This window comes from Gambusia affinis, linkage group LG12 (genome assembly GCF_019740435.1).
Source record: "Gambusia affinis linkage group LG12, SWU_Gaff_1.0, whole genome shotgun sequence".
NCBI classification, from domain to species: Eukaryota; Metazoa; Chordata; class Actinopteri; order Cyprinodontiformes; family Poeciliidae; genus Gambusia; species Gambusia affinis.
Genome location: NC_057879.1, coordinates 27,382,515 through 27,404,402, shown reverse-complemented (window position 1 = coordinate 27,404,402; position 21,888 = coordinate 27,382,515). Strand labels below are relative to the sequence as shown.

Sequence of the window (21,888 nt, the reverse complement as noted above, 5' to 3'; positions counted from 1 at the left end):
CTTCTGCTGGTTTAACTCTGTTGTCTGTTGATCAACTCTGCAGGATTCAGGATTGAACTGGTCAAATAATCAAAGTTGCTCCTTCTGAAGATTTAATTTTTGCAACATCAGATTCCCACTGATTTGTTCTTCAGTTTTAGGGCTGTACTAAGAAACAGTAAGATGGAGAATAAAGTCATTTAACAAAAAATAAAGCTGAAACAATACAAGAATAAAATAATAAGAGTCATAAGTCAGTGATTAGTAACAATATTGTAATAATCTTTAGACTTCACTGTGGCCATCAGCTTGTCTTCAGTTGGACTTTGAATTCAACTCAACTCCCAGAAACGAGGACTGAAATAAGAGCAAAGTTTAACCATAAACCCTTTTTTGAACAAAAGAAATTGATTTTTTTTTTCTTTTTATTAAAATCACATTTGGTATGATAAAGTCTGAGATTTTACGTTGAAGCTATAATGTCCCTAGTTCTGCCTCCACTTACTGGATTTTTTTATGTGTGGAAAGTTTTCCTAACATTAGAATTGAGATAATAAATAAAAACAGAGATTTGATTTTTCAAACATGCGAGAAAGAATTAATGCAACACGCTATATATGTTTAAGACGAGAGAGTAATATAATATATGTTAAAATGATTTAAAAAACAGATTTAAATGAACCAAGTCTGCTTTTGAGTAAAGGTCACTGGATAGACACGATTCTGTTTATGACAAAACTAAAGAAAATGCAAATTCACTATTTGTTTTTTTCCAAGATTTCATATGTGTAATAATAAACAATGTTAGTGGATGAATAAAATGGGTATAATTAAAGTTTCCATCTGTATTAACCAGCTGCAGAGGGTCATATTTGTATGATTCTTGAATTGCAGTCGCACAAAAATTAGTCCAGGGGCCGTAAATGGCCCCCAGGCCGCTTAAACTGAAAGACTCGTATCTGGAGAAATCAGCTTTTAAATGCTGACAGAGAGCTTTCAACACAGACTCCACCCAGCCAGTGCGCCACCATGTGCGCCGGCGTTGAGATGGTGCGGACCTTCTGACCTCCCGGCGGAAGTAAACAATGAGAAGCTAGCTTATAGCTTGTAGCTTGTAGCTCCATTGTGCGGGTTGTTTGTTGGTTTTCTCCGGTCAGGAACAACAATGTGTTCAGCTCTGAATGTGAGAGAGTTCATCAGGCAGCGGCTAGCTGCTGCTGCAGAGGAAATCTTCGGAGTTTTTGAGAAAACCATCATTCAGTATGAAGAAGAGCTCGACCGTCAGCGCAGAATGATGGAAACGAGCTGGGAAACACAAAGACATCAGAAACCAGCAGGTATGGAGTTTTATATGACCTCAATAAGCAAATACAGGGATGTTCCCCCCAGACGATCCTGGTTGGTTATTTTTACCAACTAGGTTTAAAAGCAGTCATTTATCAGACAGATGGGAAGAGATGACTGCCAGATTTAAAGGGCCACACACGGTCAGGATGCTGCCTGTTCAGGTGATGATCTGGGACTAATGAGTTGCTTCTTTACCCTCACACTGAACCAAGGAAGCGGAGCTTAAACAGGCCTGCAAAATGAAATGACTGAAACAGTCATGTTTTAGTTTCTAGTATAAAAAATTTGCCCATCTTTTCTGAAATGTCAGGCAGAGAATAACATAAAATTTTAAAAACGTTGTCTTGAAAAACAAGAATGAAAGACTTTACTGCAATGACAAATATTTAGTATAAGACAATACTGTACAGGTAAAAAAAAAAATAGCATTAGATAAAAAGTAAAAAGCAAGTAAAATTAAAGTCGCAGCAAGCGCTGCTCGGCTCACTGGCCACCGCTGGAGTTCCAGCCGCGGAAGCTCTCGCGCCGTTTCCAGAGCCGGCGCCCGCTCGCCGCAGCGGGAGCCGTCGCGAACCTTCCCCGCCCAATCGCCCGCCAGACGACACACGTGAATGCGTTCGGCAGCGCTCCCCGACGACTCAAAAAAAATCTGGCGCAGATCGGTCCATTTACGGCGGAGATATAGCTGATGGATTAACCTAGGGGGCGCAGTGGAGTCAAATTACATTTCAAAACATTTGAGCTCTTTAAAGGTTACCACAGGTCTTACATTTCAAGTTTGGTGCCAATCGGATCATCCATGTGTGATTTAAAGACAATCGTATGAATATGGCGAGGGTCTGACATTTGCAATTTGGCCACGCCCACACTGTTCAGCCAGCATTGACAGATGTCATCTAAAAGTTGCAGGACAGCGGCCCTTGAGGACTGGAGTTTGACACCCTGCTGTAAGAAGATGGTTGGATAAATAATTTTAATATTAAATAATATGATTTCTACAATAGCTTCCAAATCGTGTGGCCCATTAACTCAAAATCAAGGTGAAATTGTTCTACTAGAGAGTATAGATGAAGCACATTCATCTTTATTACATTTGACCCCTTTTTTATTTAACTAATTTTGTATTTAAAAAATATACTCTATATAAAAAAAATTCATAAAATGTATTACCTCACATTATCATCACATTTGTTAGCTGTAATGTTCAATTACATAAAATTGGAGGACAGGATCAATTTCATTACATGTTCACTTCTTACCTGAAATATGTTAAATACAACAAATATTTACTTTAAGTGTGACAGTTTAACCTTAGTGATGTCATCATTTGACCACATGACGATTAATCACTGAAGGTTTGGTTCCTCTGAGCTCCGTCTACTGTGAAAATCACATTGAGCTTTGCCAATTCTTAATTGTAAGCTATTTTATAATGGTAACATCAACAATGTGTATCCACTGATAAGGTTGAACTGAAGAGGAGATTGTCCAAAAAATAAAAACGTGAGTAATTTGTGTGGTCCACTGCTGTGTGGAAAACTCTAAGAATTACTTTAAAGCCCCACACCCCACCCCCCGCCTCCAGGTTCTGCGTTACGGCCCTGCGTTTAATATCATAGCTCAGCGCTCCTCCTGCTCATATTTGTGACACTTATCTCAATATTAATAATTATAGTGCCGTTAAGTTTCCATTATAATTCTTAGCAACTACGGACACGTTCATTCGTGGCTGTTTTCACCTTTTTTGGACCAGTTTATTTTATTGTCTAATAAATAAAATTCACTTCCTGTCAACACCTTTGAGGTAATATCGTTTAATAGGTTTGCCAGGCAAACTTTTAACTGTAAGGATATTTTGAAAGTACTAAACTCCACAGCTTTGAGTGTGCAGCCCATGTACGGTTCAAACAAAATAATGTGGCTTCCATTAAATGAGCAAGAAATTGTTTAGCATATCAGACTCACCAGAATCCACATCTCTGCAGCAAACACGTTGATAAGTTGGAATGCAACAACAGGACATCTCACCGCTAATACCCATGACATCTGTCTCCTATTCGTTATGTCCGACAGCTTAGCTACGTTAGCTTGACTGTCAACCGTCATATTTAAAGCCCCCCACCCCACCCACCGCCTCCAGGTTCTGCGTTACGGCCCTGCGTTTAATATCAAAGCTCAGCGATCCTCCTGCAATTCCACAGCTCAGATTGCTGCACAGATTTGTGACACTTATCTCAATATTAATTATTATAGTGGCGTTAAGTTGCCATGATAATTCTTGGCAACTACGGACACGTTCATTCGTGGCTGTTTTCACGTTTTTTGGACCAGTTTATTTTATTGTCTAATAAATAAAATTCACTTCCTGTCAACACCTTTGAGGTAATATCGTTTAATAGGTTTGCCAGGCAAACTTTTAACTGTAAGGATATTTTGAAAGTACTAAACTCCACAGCTTTGAGTGTGCAGCCCATGTACGGTTCAAACAAAATAATGTGGCTTCCATTAAATGAGCAAGAAATTGTTTAGCATATCAGACTCACCAGAATCCACATCTCTGCAGCAAACACGTTGATAAGTTGGAATGCAACAACAGGACATCTCACCGCTAATACCCATGACATCTGTCTCCTATTCGTTAGGTCCGACAGCTTAGCTACGTTAGCTTGACTGTCAACCGTCATATTCACCCCTTCGGGGGGGAGTAGGGGGGGGGGGATTGCGTGCGTGCGTGCGTTATAAAGATCGAACTGCATACATATCATGACGGCTTGATTGATCGTGAATGTTATCCGTGGAGGCTATTTTTATCCCAACGAGCCAGCCATTGCTACGTATATGTGGGCGGCGGAGGGGAGGAGGGTGGGGCGGCAAAACCGAACTGAGAAATAAGATTTAAGCTTTGGCATGCGCTACGTACAAGATGTTTTGAAACAATGTTTCCACAATTTTCTTAATTATAAAGATGATTCAAAAATAAAAATATCAGAAATTCTTCTTTTCTTTTTTTACTTCAGGGAAAATTAATGAGCAGTCAGACAGCTGCAGTCGCTGCTCTCTCCGTTAAATCATGCATGCTTCGGTGCACTTCGATAGCTTAGCTGCGTTAGCTTGACTGTCAACCGTCATATTCAGTTCTCTAGTGCTAATAAGTGATATAAACGCAAATATAGGAGATGGAAATGTATACTTACATAATAAAAACGCACATGCAGACGGGATTAAGGAAGGATTGATCGTTAATGTTATCCGTGGAGGCTATTTTTATCCCAACGAGCCAGCAGAAGTATCGAAAACAACGTAACTGTGGAACTACAAAATACACAGATGCATCTTTGGGAATTGCAGTGGTAAAATGTACACATAGTCATGTATGGCGTGATAGTGACACCAAGTGGTTAATATCGCCATTACAGCACCTCTCTCATACTGTGTAATTCTCCTTATTCATGTGTGGAGTAACAGTGACACCAAGAGGACTTAATGGGAATAACATTTTTTTTTTTTCTTAAAAATCTAAAATTACAGAAAATCCGTTGAATTTAGAATATGGCTCCAAGAGACATTTTTGTTCGTCCTGAAAAGATACACATATGTACCAAGTTTCGTAATTCTAGGTTAAAGCATAGCTTAGGGCTGATCATTTAAAATTTTCTATGTGGCGCCATAAATACATTAGGCCACGCCCACCAAATTTTATTATGGATTTCTTTCAGGGGGTGGATAAGGATCCATCCTAGTGAGTTTGGAGAAGTTTGGCCCAAAACTGTGGAATTCAGAGCCAAACGAATGACAGCGGTTAGAGGTCACTGCACGCGCCACGCCCACCTGCTCCATCAAAGCCGGTCGGGGCTGGAATCCAAAATACACCAGAATGTCTTCTGTGTCTGGAAAAACTTTCAAGTTGATTAGGTCAAAGGTGTAAGATAGCGACCGTTCCCAGTAAAACATGACACTTCCTGTTCTCAGGGGGCGTGGCTTGAGTGATGTCATCATTTGACCACAGGGTCTTTTAGGTCAACCCATGATGATCAATCACTGAAAGTTTGGTTCCTCTGAGAGTTTTAATGTAGGAGTTATAACTGTTTTGAGTTTCATGGCGAATAGTCAAAGTTTGACACATAGCCACGCCCACATACTTTGAAGTACGAAAATTCCTTTGATAACTTTTCACCTTTGATGCCTCAAGTGTGTGCTGAGCGATTTTGAAGTCTGTATCTGAAAAACTGTAGGAGGAGTTCGATCAAATACGAAGGCTGTAAACATAAAAAATGGGGTCAATTTTGGAACTTCATTCCAAAATGGCCGACTTCCTGTTGGGTTGAGACCATGGCTCCAAGAGACTTTTTTGTACGTCCTGACAAGATACAAATGTGTGCCAAGTTTCATAATTCTGGGTTAAAGCATAGCTTGGGGCTGGTCATTTAAAATTTTCTAGGGGGCGCTATAGAGAAATTAGGCCACGCCCACCAAATTTTATTATGGATTCCTGTCTTGGGGTGGATAAAGATCCATCCTAGTGAGTTTGGAGAAGTTTGGCCCAAAACTGTGGAATTCAGAGCCAAACGTATGACAGCGGCGTTAGAGGTCACTTCGCCACGCCGCCACGCCCACCTGCTCCATCAAAGCCGGTCGGGGCTGGAATCTCCAATACAGCAATATGTTTCCTGTCTGTTAACACAGTTTCATGTTGATTAGGTCAAAGGTGTAATATAGGGACCGTTCCCAGTAAAATATGACACTTCCTGTTCTCAGGGGGCGTGGCCTTAGTGATGTCATCATTTGACCCCAGGGTATTTTAGGTCAACCCATGATGCTCAATCACTGAAAGTTTGGTTCCTCTGAGACTTTTAGTGTAGGAGTTATAACTGTTTAGAGTTTCGTGGCGAGTCGGTGAACTTTGACCCCTATTAACCCCCCTTCAGCATACTCAAAAAGTCACCGTTTTGATAACTTTTAATCGGCCATGCCTTATGATCAGACTGACCGAGTTTGAAGCCGATCACTCGAAATCCCTAGGAGGAGTTCGATCAAATACGAAGGCTATAAACGGCAAAAATCGGGTCAAAATGTGACCTTCGATCCAAAATGGCCGACTTCCTGTGATACTTGCACTATGACTATAATTGTAAATTCTGAGCGTCTTGGGGAGCTCTACAACTGTACCAAATTTCAAGTCTCTACGATAAAGTAAAGTGATTGGTTTGGGTCTTTTGAAAATTTCTAGGTGGCGCCGTTGAGCGGTTTTTTTGGCGATTTTTGCGACGACCTTAAAATACGTAAATTTTAAACAGTCTCTATGTGTCCGCCAAGTTTGGTGAGTTTTTGAATATGATAAAGCCTCCAAAAAGGCCCCTCTTTGGGGGGGCAGAAAAATAAAAAAAATAATAAACAGTACAAAAACAATAGGCCTTCGCAGCGCTTTGCTGCTCGGGCCTAAATATGCAAATAAAAGCAGCGTTATGGAGGGTTGTGTGGGATGAAGGATCTGCTGTAGCGCTCCTTTGTGCACCTACGATGCAGCAATTAACTGTCAACGAAAGGTTATATATTTTATTTTTATGCATCTCAAAGCTAAACATACTAAATGTTTTAGTTAAAGCTCCAACAGTTATTCACTGTAATTCTAAAGATGGGTTGGTTAAAACCCAAATAGGAAGTAGTTTAATCTACTTCCTAAAGCTTGTTTTTCAGTTAACCAGCAGAGGTCAGTAGTTTGCTTTTCTACCAAAAGTTTGTCACAAATAAATTCACCTTTTATAAAAATGTAAGTGATGAAACAGGTTTGTGTTGATGTTTTCCTGAACTTTATCCAAACTGTTTCCCTTTTAGACCTTCCACAGCAACACGTTCATCTGGAGCAGGAGGAGCTTCCTGCCGAGCAGCTGGAGGAGCCAGAACCGCCACAGATCAAAGAGGAGCAGGAGGAACCCAGCAGCAGTCTGCAGACAGATCAGCTGGAGGAAGAGTCCAAAACGTTTCTGGTGGCGCTTCTGTATGGGGAAGGTGAGCCCAGAGTAGCAGAGGAAACCTATGATGGTCTCCAGACTGTGCATCACGAAGAAGGCCAGGTTGTAGATCTAAGATCCACAAAGACAGAACACGCGGGTCAGGAAGGACCTGAAGACGATGGCAGTGAGCTCATCAACCAGGACGTTTGTCCGGTTTCAGACAACCAGAGTGTTTCTCAGTCTGGACGCGACGCCTTAAAATGTGGCTTCTGCGGAAAAGTCTTTAGGAAAAAATATCACCTGAAGATGCATCACATGAGCCACACGGGAGTGAAGCCGTACGTCTGCAACGAATGTGGGAAATCTTTCAAAGCCGCGTCCGCTCTGAGATATCATGTGAGGATGCACACAGGCGAGAAGCCGTACTCCTGCAAGACGTGTGGGAAAAGCTTCAGGTGCAGCTACAGCATGTTGGTCCACATGAGAACCCACACTGGGGAGAAGCCATACCTGTGCAACACCTGCGGGAAGAGATTCACCAGCTCATCAGCCTTCAAGTGGCACACTGCCATCCACATGGGCGACCGGAGGTATTCCTGCCAGATCTGTGGGAAAAGCTTCACCCAGAGCGGAAACCTGAAGGCTCACATGAGGACGCACACCGGCGAGAAGAAGCACTCCTGCAAAACCTGCGGGAAACTATTCAGCCGGAGCAACAGCCTGATCGTCCACATGAGGACGCACACAGGAGAGAAGCCGTACTCCTGTAGCTCGTGTGGGGAGAGGTTTCAATACGCTGCAACGCTGAAAAAACATGCCACGACGCACGCCAGCGACATTTACACATCTGGCTGAGGTCCTGCATGTGAGGTCAACATGTCTGTCCCGAAACGTCTGCAGGGACAACAGATGAAGTAAAGTAAATCAAAGCTGTGTGAGTTTACAACCTGTTCTACTGGAGATCTTCCAGCAGTCTGCAACAAAACCTGAACACTGAGGCCTCACAGTCCGGTGGGAACCAGCTCCCTCTACTGGCCACATGTGGGAAAAGTTCTGAAGAACATTTTAGTTACGATGCGTTTGAGACGATTGATGGTTTAATGTCAGGATGGTTGAATCTAAAGAGCAGAACGTCACAGACAACCTGCAGCGTCTCATTCATGACAACACTGTCTTCAGTCAGAGGCTTCTGCTGATTCGCTGTAACAGACTGCTACAGGAGATCCTTCCTGCCACAGACATCAACCTCTGCAATAACCTATAAATATCTGTCATTTTGGTTTTTGCTGTAAGGAATCCTTTTTTGTAAACTTAAATTTTGTAAATTTTTCCAGTTTTACTAAAATCTTGTTTTCCTTTTATCCGTGTGTAAAATTCCTGAGAGAAATAGATCTGTAGGAAACAGAGAAACCTGAATAATTTCATTAATCAGCTGCAGATTTTTATTAAAACATTCAAAAACAGATTTCAGATTTTCTTCTCTGTTTTTATTTCCCTCCAGTCAGATATGGAATATTAAAGTGATTCATGGATGTTTATTTTAATATGTAAGATTTAATAACATCCAGACTCATCTAGTCGGTGTTGCTCTACATTCAGTCACATTTTCAAACCATAAAACAGAAAATCTGCTGAAAACAGATCTGGGTGGAACTTTGAGGTGAAATAAAACCAAACATGATTTTTCAGTAAAGTGATTTTTATGATGCTGATTCTAAATATTACAAACATCAGTTGACAGACAGAAGCAGTCGATTCCAGACAGACAGACAGACAGAAACTCTCTCTGGTTCCTTTCAGGCTTTAATCTGAGCAGCATTAGGACCCTGCAGCTGTCAGCAGCATAAATATAGCAGCAGGAGGGGTGTGTGTGTGTGTGAGTGTGTGTGTTGTTGATCAGAACAGTTGGGGGTCAAAAGGAGGCCTGAACACAGCGGATCGGTCGGTCTGCAGGGACGGACGGAGAACGGGTTCCTCTGAAGAACAGTGGATTCATTCAGGAGGATCCAGCTGCAGGTCAGACAGACGGGGTGTGTGTGTGTGTGTGTGTGTGTGTGTGTGTGTGTGTGTGTGTGTGTGTTAGGTGTTGAAATGTTTTTTTTTATTTTTGAATAAATAAGGAATTATACCTAAATGATACATCTGAAATAATCCACTGTTTCCAGATTTAAATGTATTATTTCAGTTTAATGCTAAAACGTTTAAAATCAAACATAAACATGAAAAACGAGATAAATACATAAAACACATTTCCACTTTAACTGACCAGGCTGGAGAAACTTCACTGCTGTAATAAACTCTGGATGTTTGGTTTGTTGGGTAAAGTTATACATTTATTACAGAAGCTAATTGGTTATTTATTACATACATATTTCATATTTTACATATCCAGCGATCAGCAGCATCGAATCCTTGGAAAATGAAGGATTTTTCCCACCAGCCTCAGGAAGCGGACAGCATCTGTTGGTAGCTTCCTGTTTCCGCCACCAGATGGCGTCACCGCTGCTTTTTTAGCCAAACTGAAATATCGAGTCGCTGTCGACTCGTTGACTCAGCAGGTAAATGAAAATCAATCAGATTATTTCCTATCAGTCTGAACGGACAAACTCCGACCTTTTTACTCCCAAACTGTCAGATTTATGTCACTTTTTCTTTTTGTGGAAATAAATCACGTCTGATAGTTTTCAAAGCGTCTGCAGTCTGAAAGGTCACATTTCATCCGACTATTACGTCATGAATGCGTCATAATTATGCACCAGAAGTAAATCTGGATGTAAACAACGACTGAAATGATAAGTTCTGAAATGAAAGAAGTCTGTGTCCAGTCAGATTTCTCTCCAGCTGTCGGATCTGAAAACTCCTTCAGATCCACCCAGAGACAGCGGCGGCCATTTTCCTGCTGTTGTGTCCACCTTCCTTTTCTGCGGGTCACTTTGGGGTCAGAAACTGTTCACACACAAGTCGCTTTTAATCGGCAGCACGAACAATGACGCAGAAAAAACAAATCAGATTTCAGCGAAAATTGAGAACGTGCAGAACTTCTGATTTCTGTCTGTTTTCTCTGCCAGGCAACAAACTTTTACCATCAGCAGGAATCAGAGGAGTCGAGAGCAGATCTTTGAGCAGATTGTGGATAAAATCTTAGTAATCTTAATTTTGTAAACTGTCCATGTTTAACACTCTCATGCTTCTCCTTCCGACCAGGAAGCTGTTAGCTTTGGTAAGGAAGCCCAGGAGGGTCAGGCAGGATGCTGCAGCTGTGTAAAGTCACCAAGGCTCTGTTCATCAGCAACGCCCGCTCAGCCTGCAGCGACGACCTCATCCAGCAGGAGGCGGTGACGCTCTGCATCAACGTGTCCAAGCAGCAGCCGTTCCCGACCAGCAGCGGCGTCACCAGGATGCAGATCCCCGTCTACGACGACCCCGGCGAGGATCTGTACCGCCACTTTGACCGCTGCGCCGACGCCATCCAGAAGGAGGCCAGCCGCGGCGGACGCAGCGTGGTCTACTGCAAGAACGGACGCAGCCGCTCGGCCACCATCTGCATCGCCTACCTGATGAAGCACCGCAGGCTGACGCTGGCGGAGGCCTTCCAGGTGATCCAGGGCTTTTGGGTTTGGTGGTTTGATGTAGAGAGAATCTGAATCGGTTCCTCCAGTCATGATGGGATAAAACATGTTGAAAGTAAATGTTGGTTCTGATAAATCCAGCTTGGTTCTGGTGTTCAGAAGAACCGGAGCAAACAGAAATCACAGAGTCGTCTGCATATGTTCAGACTTTCCAGCAGAACCTGGTCCGGTTCGGCTTCAGCCCAAACAGAAGAGTTTTTATTTCAACCTGTAAATGTTCTGTGAAATAGTTCTGAACACTGAAGAACTGTTCTCTTTATTACAGCGACTGACTGAACGATGTGACCTTTGACCTTCTTTATGTTTAACAGACACATTAAAATCCCACTGAGTTCATATTTGTAACTCTGGGTCAGAACCAGCAGCTGTAACCGGATCAGACAGAAAAGAGGAACGAACCGGCGCTGAGCGGTTCCGTCTGCTCAGCAGAACCCGAGGTTTTAATGTCCAAGGTGACTCTGGACCCGGCAGACGGAACAGATTCCTGCTGACGACTGAGTTCAGAGGTCACTGAGTTCAGAGGTCACTGAGTTCAGAGGTCACTGAGTTCAGAGGAAAAACATTCAGGCTCAAAATAAATGTCATGAAATAATATTTCAGTTTAATTCTGAGGAAGTAGTATAAATGTTCTGGAGCGTTTCAGAACGGATCTGAACGAGAATCTGTGAAGGGAGCTAAAGATTAGGGTGATGGGAAAGAGCTCATCCAACTCAATCATCAGAATCAAAGGAAATTTTTAAAATCTCCAGTTTATTGAATTATTAGATCAAAACTCCTTTAACTGCATTTAGACGTCAACAGTCATGATCACTTTCACTTTTTAACTTTTAAAAATGATTTTTTAATAATTACATTTATAAAGAATAACTGAAGTGCTGCAGCTTAAACAATAATTATGAAACAATCAGAAAAAATATGAAACAGTAAAATAAAAACCTGAATATCTTAAATTAGATCATCATCAATAAATGAAATATGTTGCAATGATAATAATAATAGTAATAATAATAATAATAATAATAATAATAATAATAATAATAATAATAATAATAGTAATAATAATAATAATAATAATAATAATAATAATAATAATAATAGTAATAATAATAAGAATAATTATTATTATTGATAGATTGATAGATTGATCAGGTTGATAGATTGATAGATTGATCAGGTTGATAGATTGATAGATTGATCAGGTTGATAGATTGATCAGATTGATAGATTGATCAGGTTGATAGATTGATCAGGTTGATAGATTGATAGATTGATAGATTGATAGATTGATCAGAAATCTGCTGTCGCCTCTTTTTGGTTTCATTTCTTCATTTCTGTTCAGTTTTAGTTGATTTTTTCCAACTGAAATAGTCAAAAGTTTTCTAACAGTTTCAATAATCATCCATCTGCTCCTGCAGTCTCAAGGTGTTTATATTGGTTTACTGATTAGAAACCAGTCGAACCAATATTATTGATCGGTTTGGGGCAGGAGGGTTGCTGCCCTAAACCAACAGCAGAGGGCAGCATCCCTCCTTCACTCTGAGCTCAGGTGTCGGTACCGGACCAGAACTTCGGTTCCTGACTGTTGTTTCCTCCCAGAGGGTGAAAACGGCTCGGCACGTGGTGGATCCGAACCCCGGCTTCATGTCTCAGCTGCAGCGATACGAGGAGGAGCTGAGGAAGAGGAGAGGAGCGTCCTGATGAAGATTTTCCTCTCTGCTCCGATTCACAACCATCAGTTTGATTCTGAATCTAAAAACTAAAACTTTGGGTCAGTTAGAGGAGCAACAGGAGAAAAACTCTGAAATCAAACAACAATCAACCAAAAAAACCAAGAGATTAGATTTGAGGGAGAAAATGTTGAGGAATAAAAACATTAATGACTCATAAATACATAAATAGTGTTTATATTCCATAAAGTAACATAAGTGGAATACGTCAGAACATGCAGGGTTTCAACTTTAGATTTTCTTCTGCAGCAAATCTAAAAACTAAAAAATAAACCCATAAAAAACAAGTTAAACATCAAATCTGTTAAGACTTTTATTTATTGATTTTATGAAAAAGCATAATTATTGGTGATTGAATGAAGTTTGACAAACAAATCAGGCAGATTGGATTTCAACGAGTTCAATGATTTATTATTTTAATCTTTATTTCAGATTTAAATAACAAACTTTATTTATGTCTCCTCTTAAATAAAAACCATGAACCTCAAATAGATTTTTTTTTGTGTTTAAATTATAATATTTTTTAGAACCAACATATTTTTCAAATCTGTTTTGTTCTGTTAAGTTTTCTGGTTTCATATTTAAATGTTTTTCTCAAATTTAATCTCTATTTAAACTCAGAAACACAAAAAGAAAAACTGATGAAAACATTTTATTAATGATAATTTAGGAAAGAAAACAAAAAGACCAAAACTAGAGATAAACAATAAAACTTATTATTATTATATTTGACAGAGAAACGCTCCAGGTTTCCTCCAGCTGTGATTTTCATAACTTTGGTTTTCAGAATCATCTGAAATGAATTTCCTGATTAAAGTGACATCATCGTGATTTAAAGGAACAGTTTGAGGAGCAAACAGTGAAATGATTCTGTCTAAATAATAAAGTCTAAATGATAGATTTTATTATTTAGTCTAATAAATTCTATCATTTAGACTTTTGATCTGGATCCGTGTGTGAAAAGCCGGTTTGGATTCAGAGGGAAGGTGAGTTAATGAATCATTTCTCAACCTTTTATACAAAACAACAGATTAAATTTTATTTGTTTTATCAAAGGGAAATGCAATAATAAATTAAATTTCTCAAGTCTAAATAAAAAAAGCTTCTTTGTGGAAACTGACATCATGAATATTTAACCTGAAACTTGTTTTTGTTTTTCAAACATTTAATCAAAAGCACAAATTTAAAACCAGGGAACTGGAGGGAGTTTAGAGATAAATGTTTTGCTGAGTCAGCATCCTGTCCAGTATTATAATAAAATGAATAAAAGCTCAGGTCAGCAGAACTCCGTGTTTTTAAAGTGTTCTCTAGAGGAAACTTGTCAGAAGTTGTTGAAAGGTGGATGTAGTTTAATAAGTTGATATTCTCGTGATACTTGGTGAAGTTGAAGCGTCTGTAGATGTTGGTTCTCACCGTGATGTTCTGCATCTTTACTCCGCTTGAATTCAATCATTTTGTCATCATATCTACTTCAAACTGTGTTCAGTTCTTAGAACATTTTAGCGTACAGTAAAAGCCTTAAGTCAGGGGTCCTGGAGGGCCGATTGCATCCTGCACGTTTCAGTTCTCTCTCTGGTTCTACCAACAACTTTTCAGCATGTCAACGTTCTTCTTAGGCCTTCTAACGAGCCATCATTTGATTCAGGTGTGTTAAACCAGGGAGAGAACTAAAACATGAGGATGTCGGCCCTCCAGGACCCACTTTGGGCCCCCCTGCCTTAAGTGAATGTAACACCTGAATGTGTTGCTGTCCCTTTAAGAAGCTGTAGACTCAGTTTTATCTGGAGCAAAATGACAGTAAATATAATAAACAGTTCTGCATTCTGAGCTGATTGTTGTGTAATCATGTTGAAGTTTGTTGCTTGTCATAATTTCACCTCAGATCATCGTCAGATAATCTGATGATCGTCAATTTAATGTTTGTTTGGACACTAAATGATGTTCGGCCCCCATGAGACTCAACTGTTGTCAGTTTGTTATTCATCCAATTCAATTCAGTTAAAGTTGAATTATTTCTCCCAAACAGAAGTCAGATGTCTTTAGTGGGTCTGGCTGGACGGTTGGCTGCAGAGTAACGAGACTGTCGGCATGATTTAAATAATCTGAAACAAAGCAGCACGTTTTTACTGCAGACTGTAGAAGAAAAGATCGAACACATTCAGATGCTTCAGAAGAGTCGAGTTTGAAACCCTTCAGAAGTTTGGATGTTACATCTGGTTATTGACCTGAAGTTCGAAGGTCAGCGGTGATTAAACAGAAACTCTGAAGCCTCTCTGGAGTTACCAGGTTTATTTAACAAAACGTTTTCATCAGTGGGCCGTTCCAGACGGGTCGGTTGGCTGTTACTGAGGATGAACTCCTCGGTCCCATTCCTCCTGTACCTGAGTGATCCACTCGTTGTAGTTGGACACCTTGGTGTAGATGCCCAACTTGTCCTCCATGCCACAGCGCTCGCCCCACGACACGAGGCCGACCAGGAACCAGGTGCCCCGGTACAGAGTGACCATCGGCCCCCCGCTGTCCCCCTCACAGGCATCGATTTTCCGACCCAGGATCCCGGCACAGAGGACGTTGTTGGTGATTTCATGGGGAAACATCTGCTGGCTGCAAAAGGTGTGGTTGACCAGCGGGACTTTGATGACGTTGAGCGCCGAGCTGTACCTCCCGCTGTCATCTTTACCCCAGCCTGTCACCACAGTGGTGGTGCCGTTCAGGTGGAGCACCTTCTCAGCCAAGGCGCGGCCAGGTAAGCAGGCGGGGATGATGTATTTGGAGAATAGGGCGGGCGACTGCAGACGCATCAGGGCGATGTCGTTGTCCACCGTCCTGGAGTTGTACTTGGGATGTTTGAAGGTTTTGGCGACTCGAAGCAAAACCTCTGTGCCTTCATTTCTCGTTCGCTCGTAGTCACCTGAGTGAAAAGGTGATGATCACGATGAGGTGTCATGATTTAACACTCCTGTCACACTATTGCATCTTGAGAAAGAGAAACTGCCTCAATTCTCCCACAATGCCGAGCTGCACATCTAAACCTGGAGAATAAGAGATTTATCATCCGATAAATCAGCCAGAGGTTGGAATAATTTACTTACACATTAACGTTCTCTGCATGTATGCACTAAAACACTCCAGCATTGATGCTGTAATGACATCACTCAATGTCACTCTATGCTATACTGAGGCTTTACTCACATCAGGATGTCAGATGCTTGAAACTGAAAGTGAAACTTTTGCCGTTAAGTCTTTGTTTACTGCTTGTTTTATTCTCTTCATCCTCATCTGATCACTCTGGATCATTCATAGATCATTTAATTTTAATGCCCAGATGGTCACTTAAATATGAAAAATAATGACAATAAAACCACAGGGTGCTGAGTCATCCTGAGTCACGACTCAGCAGAACACTGTGACGTCCACACCACTGATCTCAGTGTTCACACACTAATCACTTTAACAACACTGATGACACCATCACTTCAAAGACTTGATGTCCAAAAAAACCTTCAGTTTCTCTCTGTAGATCTATAGAACCAGATCTTCAGGACCTAAACACCAACACAGCAGATACAGCAGCTCAACGTTTGAAGTTTCTGCTACATGACTGAAGTTTTTCCCAAGTTGATGAAACAAACAGAGGCTGAAATTAAAAGTGAAACCTGCTGCGCTGATTAAAAGAAGATAAAATAAAAGTTGTACAAATACTCCAGCATCATTTTCTCTTTGTTTTTGTGTTATGTTCAGTTTGACGGTTCATGGATTCTCACCCAGCCGGACGCTGAACCTGAAGTTGTTTTCAAGGCAGTGGGCAGCGGTCAGGACCCAGTTTTCATCAATCAGAACCCCTCCGCAGTGAAACTGCCCTCTGGCATTCAGAACCAGCACCTAGAAAAAAACATACATTAACACACACACTGGCCCGGAAACACACTGCTAAAACATTTAACTAAGTATTCAGATTACTTTAATTTGGTATTTTTAAACCAAATCTGACTTTAATTTGGAAGATTATTTCTGGCTTTGAGCAAAGTTACTCCAAACCCAGTAACTTGTTTTATTTTTTTAAATGAATTGTGAATCCAAAATAAGAGCTCAGTGTTGACAGTATGAACTTTAATCAATCTGACTAAAAATCCATAATAAAACATCCATAACTTATAACTATAACAGTGGATCATTGTTTCCTTTCACCCATTTGAATTAATTTTCCGTTTGTTTTGTCAATCTGCACAGCTGAATGATTTTTAACTCTTCATCACGTTCAGCTCCGTCTGCAGAGGAATCTGCTCCACTAAACCTTCAAAGTGTCCAGTTTTCAGGTTTTCAGGTTCAGGAATGTTTCCTGCAGTGAAACATTTCTGAGACAAAATGTCTCCACTGAAACTGTTTTGGTTCACCTCAAAGTCGCTTTCCAGTGAGAAATGTCCCACATGCAAAACCTTCCAATGTCCAGAAGAAACTCAACACAGACTTGGTTTGTTGGTTGGTTGGTTGGTTGGTTGGTTGGTTGGTTGGGTGGTTGGGTGGTTGGTGGGAGTAAAGTCACCCTGTTTGAATTTTTCCAGTTACTAAGTTCTTTTCTGCAGCTGGAAAGCCAAAACTGGACAGGTTGGGGTTTCTATCACTTCTGCAGACGGTGAAGTTGTGTTGATCTTGAGATCGCCAGCAGAGCAGTTCCTGTAGTCTGGACTTTCCAAATATGAGGCTCTAAAAACAGCTGATTATTGACTCCAGGGTGGGAATGAGTTATTATCCTGAAGTTTGAGTATTTGATGGTTTATGTTTGAGGTAGAATGGTAAAAAACTTAAGTAAATCAGATTAAAATCTCTTTTTTCACATTCTGGTCAAAGACGAGGTGTCTGCTGAACTCTGAGTTTCCCTGTTGCTCGGTTACCTGCCAGGGACTCTCCCCCTTCTTGCCCACCTCCCCTCCGACCGTCCAGGGCAGCAGGCCGTCCACCGGCTGGGTGTACTCGGACCTGTCGATCAGAATCTGACCACAAGACGAGGCACCTGCAGCACCAAACAGGAAACATGTTAGCATGTTAGCATGTTAGCAGGAATCCAGGCCAGTTCATGCTTTGTCTTTCTTTATTCAGTTACATCTAGAGGAGCATGCTGCATTCCTCTTCTACTTGAAGTTGGAATTTTACGATTTTAAGTTGGTAAAAATTAACTTCAGAATCCCTGAAGCAAAAATCTTTACCTAAAAAAATATATTTTTGACCTTTTAACTCAAAATTACAGGAGAGATAAATTTGTAATCTGCACTTCCGTCAGTCTGTAACTCCTAAATTGCTCACTGTCATGGTACAGTTTACCTTCACACTGGCAGACCACACTGGTTCCCAGTTTGCAACTGGAACACAGTTAATATGGGTGTGACATCATTGTGATGTCAGATTTGTAACATTAAAGTTGAAGGTCGAATCGATTTTTAGCCCAGCACAGCTTTAATCGTGCTCAGGATGTTTCTCCACCTACTGGTGGGTAACGTGTATTGCAGCATTTTTAAATTGAAAACATCAGTTTAAAAAATATTCTGAGTTTCATTAAAGTGTTTTCAGAGCCGAAACGCAGTCAGCTGATCTGAGGCTGGGAGTCGCTCTCACTCTTTGGGCTGCACTTCCTGGAGTCGTCATCCAGTTTGTATCCGTTCAGGCAGCCGCAGCTCCGCCGCGCGCCGCCGTCCCTCTCTGAGCATTCATGGTCGCAGTCGCCGTTGTCCACAGAGCAGTTTGTGGCTGTTACATCTGGACAGAGTTTAGGTTTTATTGGGAGTTTAATGAAGTTAAGCATCGTACATAAATGTTTGGTTTTGGGTAAGTTTTCGGTGTTTTTCTCTTTTTGTTATAACATGGTTATAAACGATCATCTCCACGTTAAAACCGGGTCTGAACTGAAACCAGCCTCCTGTCCTGAACCCTCATCAGGTTCATATTTTTGACCCGCAGGTTGAAGGTCGGACTCACTGTATTGGCAGAATCTGCCCTCGTATCCATGGTAACAGAGGCACTTGTAGTCCTGGTGCTGATCCACGCAGTCTCCATGGACACACATGTGGGACTGACACTGGTTCCCATCTGAAACACAGACCGGACCGGACCGGACCGGACCGGACCGGACCGGACAGCGTCAGAAACCGCCGCTGCTGTTTTCACTTTTATTATCCAGGTTTTCCTGCAGCTTCCTGCTTCAATTTTTCTGTTTCTGGTTTGTGTCAGTTATTGTTTTTCAATAATTCATCTACAATAACTTTCGTACGTCAGACCAGCTGGTTTCTCCATCAGATGTTGGAAGTTTTCTGAGAAATTGAAGCATGAAGAAAAGCAAAACTCTCCAAACATGTTCAGGATGTTTTTCTTAATGCTGTCGGTGTTTAACTCACCGGTGTACACGGTCCAGAAATCCAACTGCAAGACAAACAAAATATCACAGATAAGATCTGAAACCGTTTAGGGCCGAATGTTTGGCCCTTCAGCCGGAGCTGAACTCTGTAGTTTAAACTACATTAAACTGTGTAGTTTAATGGGAACAGTGATTATTGCTGTTTGAGATCAGAATCTAAAACATGATTCATAATCACTGCTGAATGTCTGACCTGAGTTCATATTAGCTTAAAACATTTTTTACATTTTTTCTTTAATTTTTTTTTTCTTCCATTCAGAATTTAGATTTTTCCTCAAAACATAAAATTCATCTTAAAGTTTCTGTTTCTGTCGTTATATTTCTCCATAATGAATTTAAAATGTGTTCTGAAAGATTCGGTTCATATTTGATTCTTGCTGCTTATTTTTTGGTTCATTCGTTCATTTTAAGCAGCTGAAGGACAATAAATCTGAAACGGATCTGAAGGATGAAAAGCATCAAACCCTGAAGTGTTTAACAGATGGAAACCTCTGAGTTCCTGGGTGGAAATTATTATTATTATGAGAATCTAAAGTTTTGAAAACCGTAAATCTTCCCAGTAGAACCTGAATCCGGTCGGTTTTCCTCCGTTCTCATTCGTTCATAACTTACTGTCGCCTCCCGGGTTTGGAAAATCTCTCTGGCCTCCTCAAAGTCACATCTCTCCTCCACACATTCGCGCTCCTTGGAGGGCGGCTTCAGCTCCTCCAGGAAGCTGTTGGCCCGACGGGACCGGAGCAGCATGTGGGCCGAGGACGGGTCGGAGAACACTGGACACACAACACACAGAAACACACACAATGCACACAACACACACACAGAAACACAGAAACACACACAATGCACACAACACACACACAGAAACACAGAAACACACAAACACACACAATAGACACACACACAAACACACACACCGTTTACACATTTCACTGTTTGGGTTTTATCAGACTTTAACAGAATCAGATCTGTAACTGAATTTCTGTTGAACAGAAACAGATCGGACCGAACCGAACCGGACTGAACCGGATCTTCAGTCTGGTGTTGAGCTTCATTTGGTTGCAGCTGGAAGTTGAATCTTCATGTTTTAAAGGAAACTTGTCTTCATGTGTTTTATGATGTGACTGTATTACAGCTACAAATATGTAAAAACTAAATGATTGAAAACAATCCCAGATCATCATTCCTCCTCCACCGTGCTTTACATTTTCTGATCTGCATGTTGCTGTGAATTATGACTTTATGTTCATGTTAGGATGAACAAATTTAGATTTTAATGTATTTAAAATGTTTCTTCTCTATGAAGTTATAAACTTAAACAAGAACAAAATGATTTTAAAATCTCTGGAAAAAATCATATAAATAATTAAAGTTTTGTATCAGGAAAAGAACCTGTAACAATAACAATAATAATAATAATAATAATAATAATAATAATAATAATAATAATAATAATAATAATAATAATAATAATAATAATAATAATAATATCCCACTTTATAAATCACAATGGACAAAAATATGACATTATATTGAGATAAAATAAATATTTTCTTTTTAATGTAATAAAAAGCAGAAAATATTTTAAAATCAAATTATTCTCAACTTGTTTTCATTTATTTTGCTGTTTGTCTGTAAAGTTTCTTTTGCACTTTGAGATCTTATATCCACCAGCAGCAGTTCTGTCTGAACGGATCAGAACCAGAACCTGCTCTGTCATGTTCGACGCACCGCACCAATCAGCTCAAATATGTTTATTAATTCCCTGAAAAACGATGAAACCCGGAACATTTTCATCAGAAATGTCCGGATCACCCTGAGTTCAGGACAGACAGGAGGAGAATTTCCTCCAAAGTTTTTCCTCTGGAAGTTTTTCCTTGTATTTAAAGAATGTTCTGTAATCCCACCTGACAGGCTGAGGGCTGCCGCCGACCACAGAGCCACGCAGAGCAGCAGGCAGAACGCGGAGCGAGTCGTGGGCTCCATCAGACTGCAGACACCAAACACAAAACGTCTGAGACGATGGGAGCGACGATCGTTCTGCTTTCCAAAACGTTCGCAGCTCCACAGGAATATTGACCTGAGTCGCCTGGAGGCTCAGAGTTCTCTGGACAGAACCGACCCGGCCTGCGGTCCGTCCACAGAATCTGAGCTCCATCCGCTCATCATCAGGCCAAGACGCAGGAAGCAGGAAGCAGGAAGCAGGAAGCAGGAAGTGGCTGCTTCCAGAGGCAGAAGCAGGTTTTATACTTACATGTGAAGAAGCGGCGCTGAGGCTGAGACGCTGGTCCAGTCGGCCGCCGCTGCGTTAATGAGTGACCAGCCGTGTTGACAGAGAGTCCACAGTCTGCAGCTCAGCCTGTCAACACACAGCCTCACCTTTGACCTCCACCCACTCACCTCTGGGGCCGATCGGCATCTCAGTGTCCAACAGAGAAACCTGCTGCTCCTGATGAAACAGCAGGAAGTGGATCAGAACCAGGAGGATTCTGGTTCTGATCTCTGATCCTCTGTTTGTCAGTTTCTGTCTGGGTCAACAAAAACCCAGACAGAGTCAAAGTCCTTCCTGTCTGACTTCCCTCCCACTGTCGCCCCGTGCTTGATCAGACTGAGCTCTGAGGAAAAGCAGCAGGGTTGTCCAAGATGTGGTCCGGGGGCCATTTGAGGCCCTCGGACCTTCATGGGAGAGAAGATGGAAAAAAATGAAAGAGCCTGAAACAAAAACTAAAAATCTACTTTTCCCTGTAATCTGAACGAAGGTGGGCAAAATAAATCCCAGGAGACGAGCAGAGAGCAGAGTCAAAGGCCTAGTCAAAGGCCTAGTCAAAGGCCTAGTAAAAGGCCTAGTAAAA

General features: G+C 41.2%; 3 protein-coding genes across 5 annotated transcripts; 2 read left to right on the top strand and 1 right to left on the bottom strand.

The window, feature by feature from the left end:
* The first annotated feature begins 898 nt into the window (after positions 1 to 898).
* On the top strand, positions 899 to 8,742 carry LOC122841728 (zinc finger protein 239-like). Its single transcript, XM_044135289.1, has 2 exons — positions 899 to 1,316; positions 7,159 to 8,742. The coding sequence occupies exons 1-2, from the start codon at positions 1,145 to 1,147 to the stop codon at positions 8,130 to 8,132; spliced, it is 1,146 nt and encodes a 381-aa protein (XP_043991224.1). The 5' UTR covers positions 899 to 1,144; the 3' UTR covers positions 8,133 to 8,742.
* A 421-nt stretch (positions 8,743 to 9,163) lies between these two features.
* dusp28 (dual specificity phosphatase 28) lies at positions 9,164 to 14,755 on the top strand. 2 transcript variants are annotated; one of them, XM_044135335.1, is made up of 4 exons: positions 9,164 to 9,293; positions 9,670 to 9,835; positions 10,482 to 10,873; positions 12,503 to 14,755. In XM_044135335.1, the coding sequence occupies exons 3-4, from the start codon at positions 10,526 to 10,528 to the stop codon at positions 12,602 to 12,604; spliced, it is 450 nt and encodes a 149-aa protein (XP_043991270.1). In that variant the 5' UTR covers positions 9,164 to 9,293; positions 9,670 to 9,835; positions 10,482 to 10,525; the 3' UTR covers positions 12,605 to 14,755. The 2 variants fall into 2 exon arrangements, with proteins under 2 accessions (XP_043991270.1, XP_043991269.1); XM_044135334.1 differs by lacking the exon at positions 9,670 to 9,835 and having other exon boundaries at positions 9,169 to 9,293.
* A 152-nt stretch (positions 14,756 to 14,907) lies between these two features.
* Positions 14,908 to 21,528, bottom strand: proca (protein C (inactivator of coagulation factors Va and VIIIa), a). 2 transcript variants are annotated; one of them, XM_044135256.1, is made up of 9 exons: positions 21,291 to 21,528; positions 20,944 to 21,026; positions 19,652 to 19,809; positions 19,020 to 19,044; positions 18,604 to 18,714; positions 18,244 to 18,384; positions 17,526 to 17,644; positions 16,398 to 16,515; positions 14,908 to 15,544 (listed from the first exon to the last, which is right to left on the bottom strand). In XM_044135256.1, the coding sequence occupies exons 2-9, from the start codon at positions 21,020 to 21,022 to the stop codon at positions 14,976 to 14,978; spliced, it is 1,320 nt and encodes a 439-aa protein (XP_043991191.1). In that variant the 5' UTR covers positions 21,023 to 21,026; positions 21,291 to 21,528; the 3' UTR covers positions 14,908 to 14,975. The 2 variants fall into 2 exon arrangements, with proteins under 2 accessions (XP_043991191.1, XP_043991192.1); XM_044135257.1 differs by lacking the exon at positions 21,291 to 21,528 and adding an exon at positions 21,117 to 21,238.
* Between the last annotated feature and the right edge of the window lie 360 nt (positions 21,529 to 21,888).

Bases quoted from the DNA above. Each gene is read 5' to 3' on its own strand.
- proca (XM_044135256.1), bottom strand. From the start codon at position 21,022: ATGGAGCCCACGACTCGCTCCGCGTTCTGCCTGCTGCTCTGCGTGGCT. The intron at 19,045-19,651 runs GTAAGTTATGAA...TTTGTCTTGCAG, and splicing joins TCCAAACCCGGGAGGCGACA to TTGGATTTCTGGACCGTGTA. The intron at 17,645-18,243 runs GTGAGAGCGACT...TTGGTGCTGCAG, and splicing joins CAGGAAGTGCAGCCCAAAGA to GTGCCTCGTCTTGTGGTCAG.
- LOC122841728 (XM_044135289.1), top strand. From the start codon at position 1,145: ATGTGTTCAGCTCTGAATGTGAGAGAGTTCATCAGGCAGCGGCTAGCT. The intron at 1,317-7,158 runs GTATGGAGTTTT...TTTCCCTTTTAG, and splicing joins AAGACATCAGAAACCAGCAG to ACCTTCCACAGCAACACGTT.
- dusp28 (XM_044135335.1), top strand. From the start codon at position 10,526: ATGCTGCAGCTGTGTAAAGTCACCAAGGCTCTGTTCATCAGCAACGCC. The intron at 10,874-12,502 runs GTGATCCAGGGC...GTTTCCTCCCAG, and splicing joins CGCTGGCGGAGGCCTTCCAG to AGGGTGAAAACGGCTCGGCA.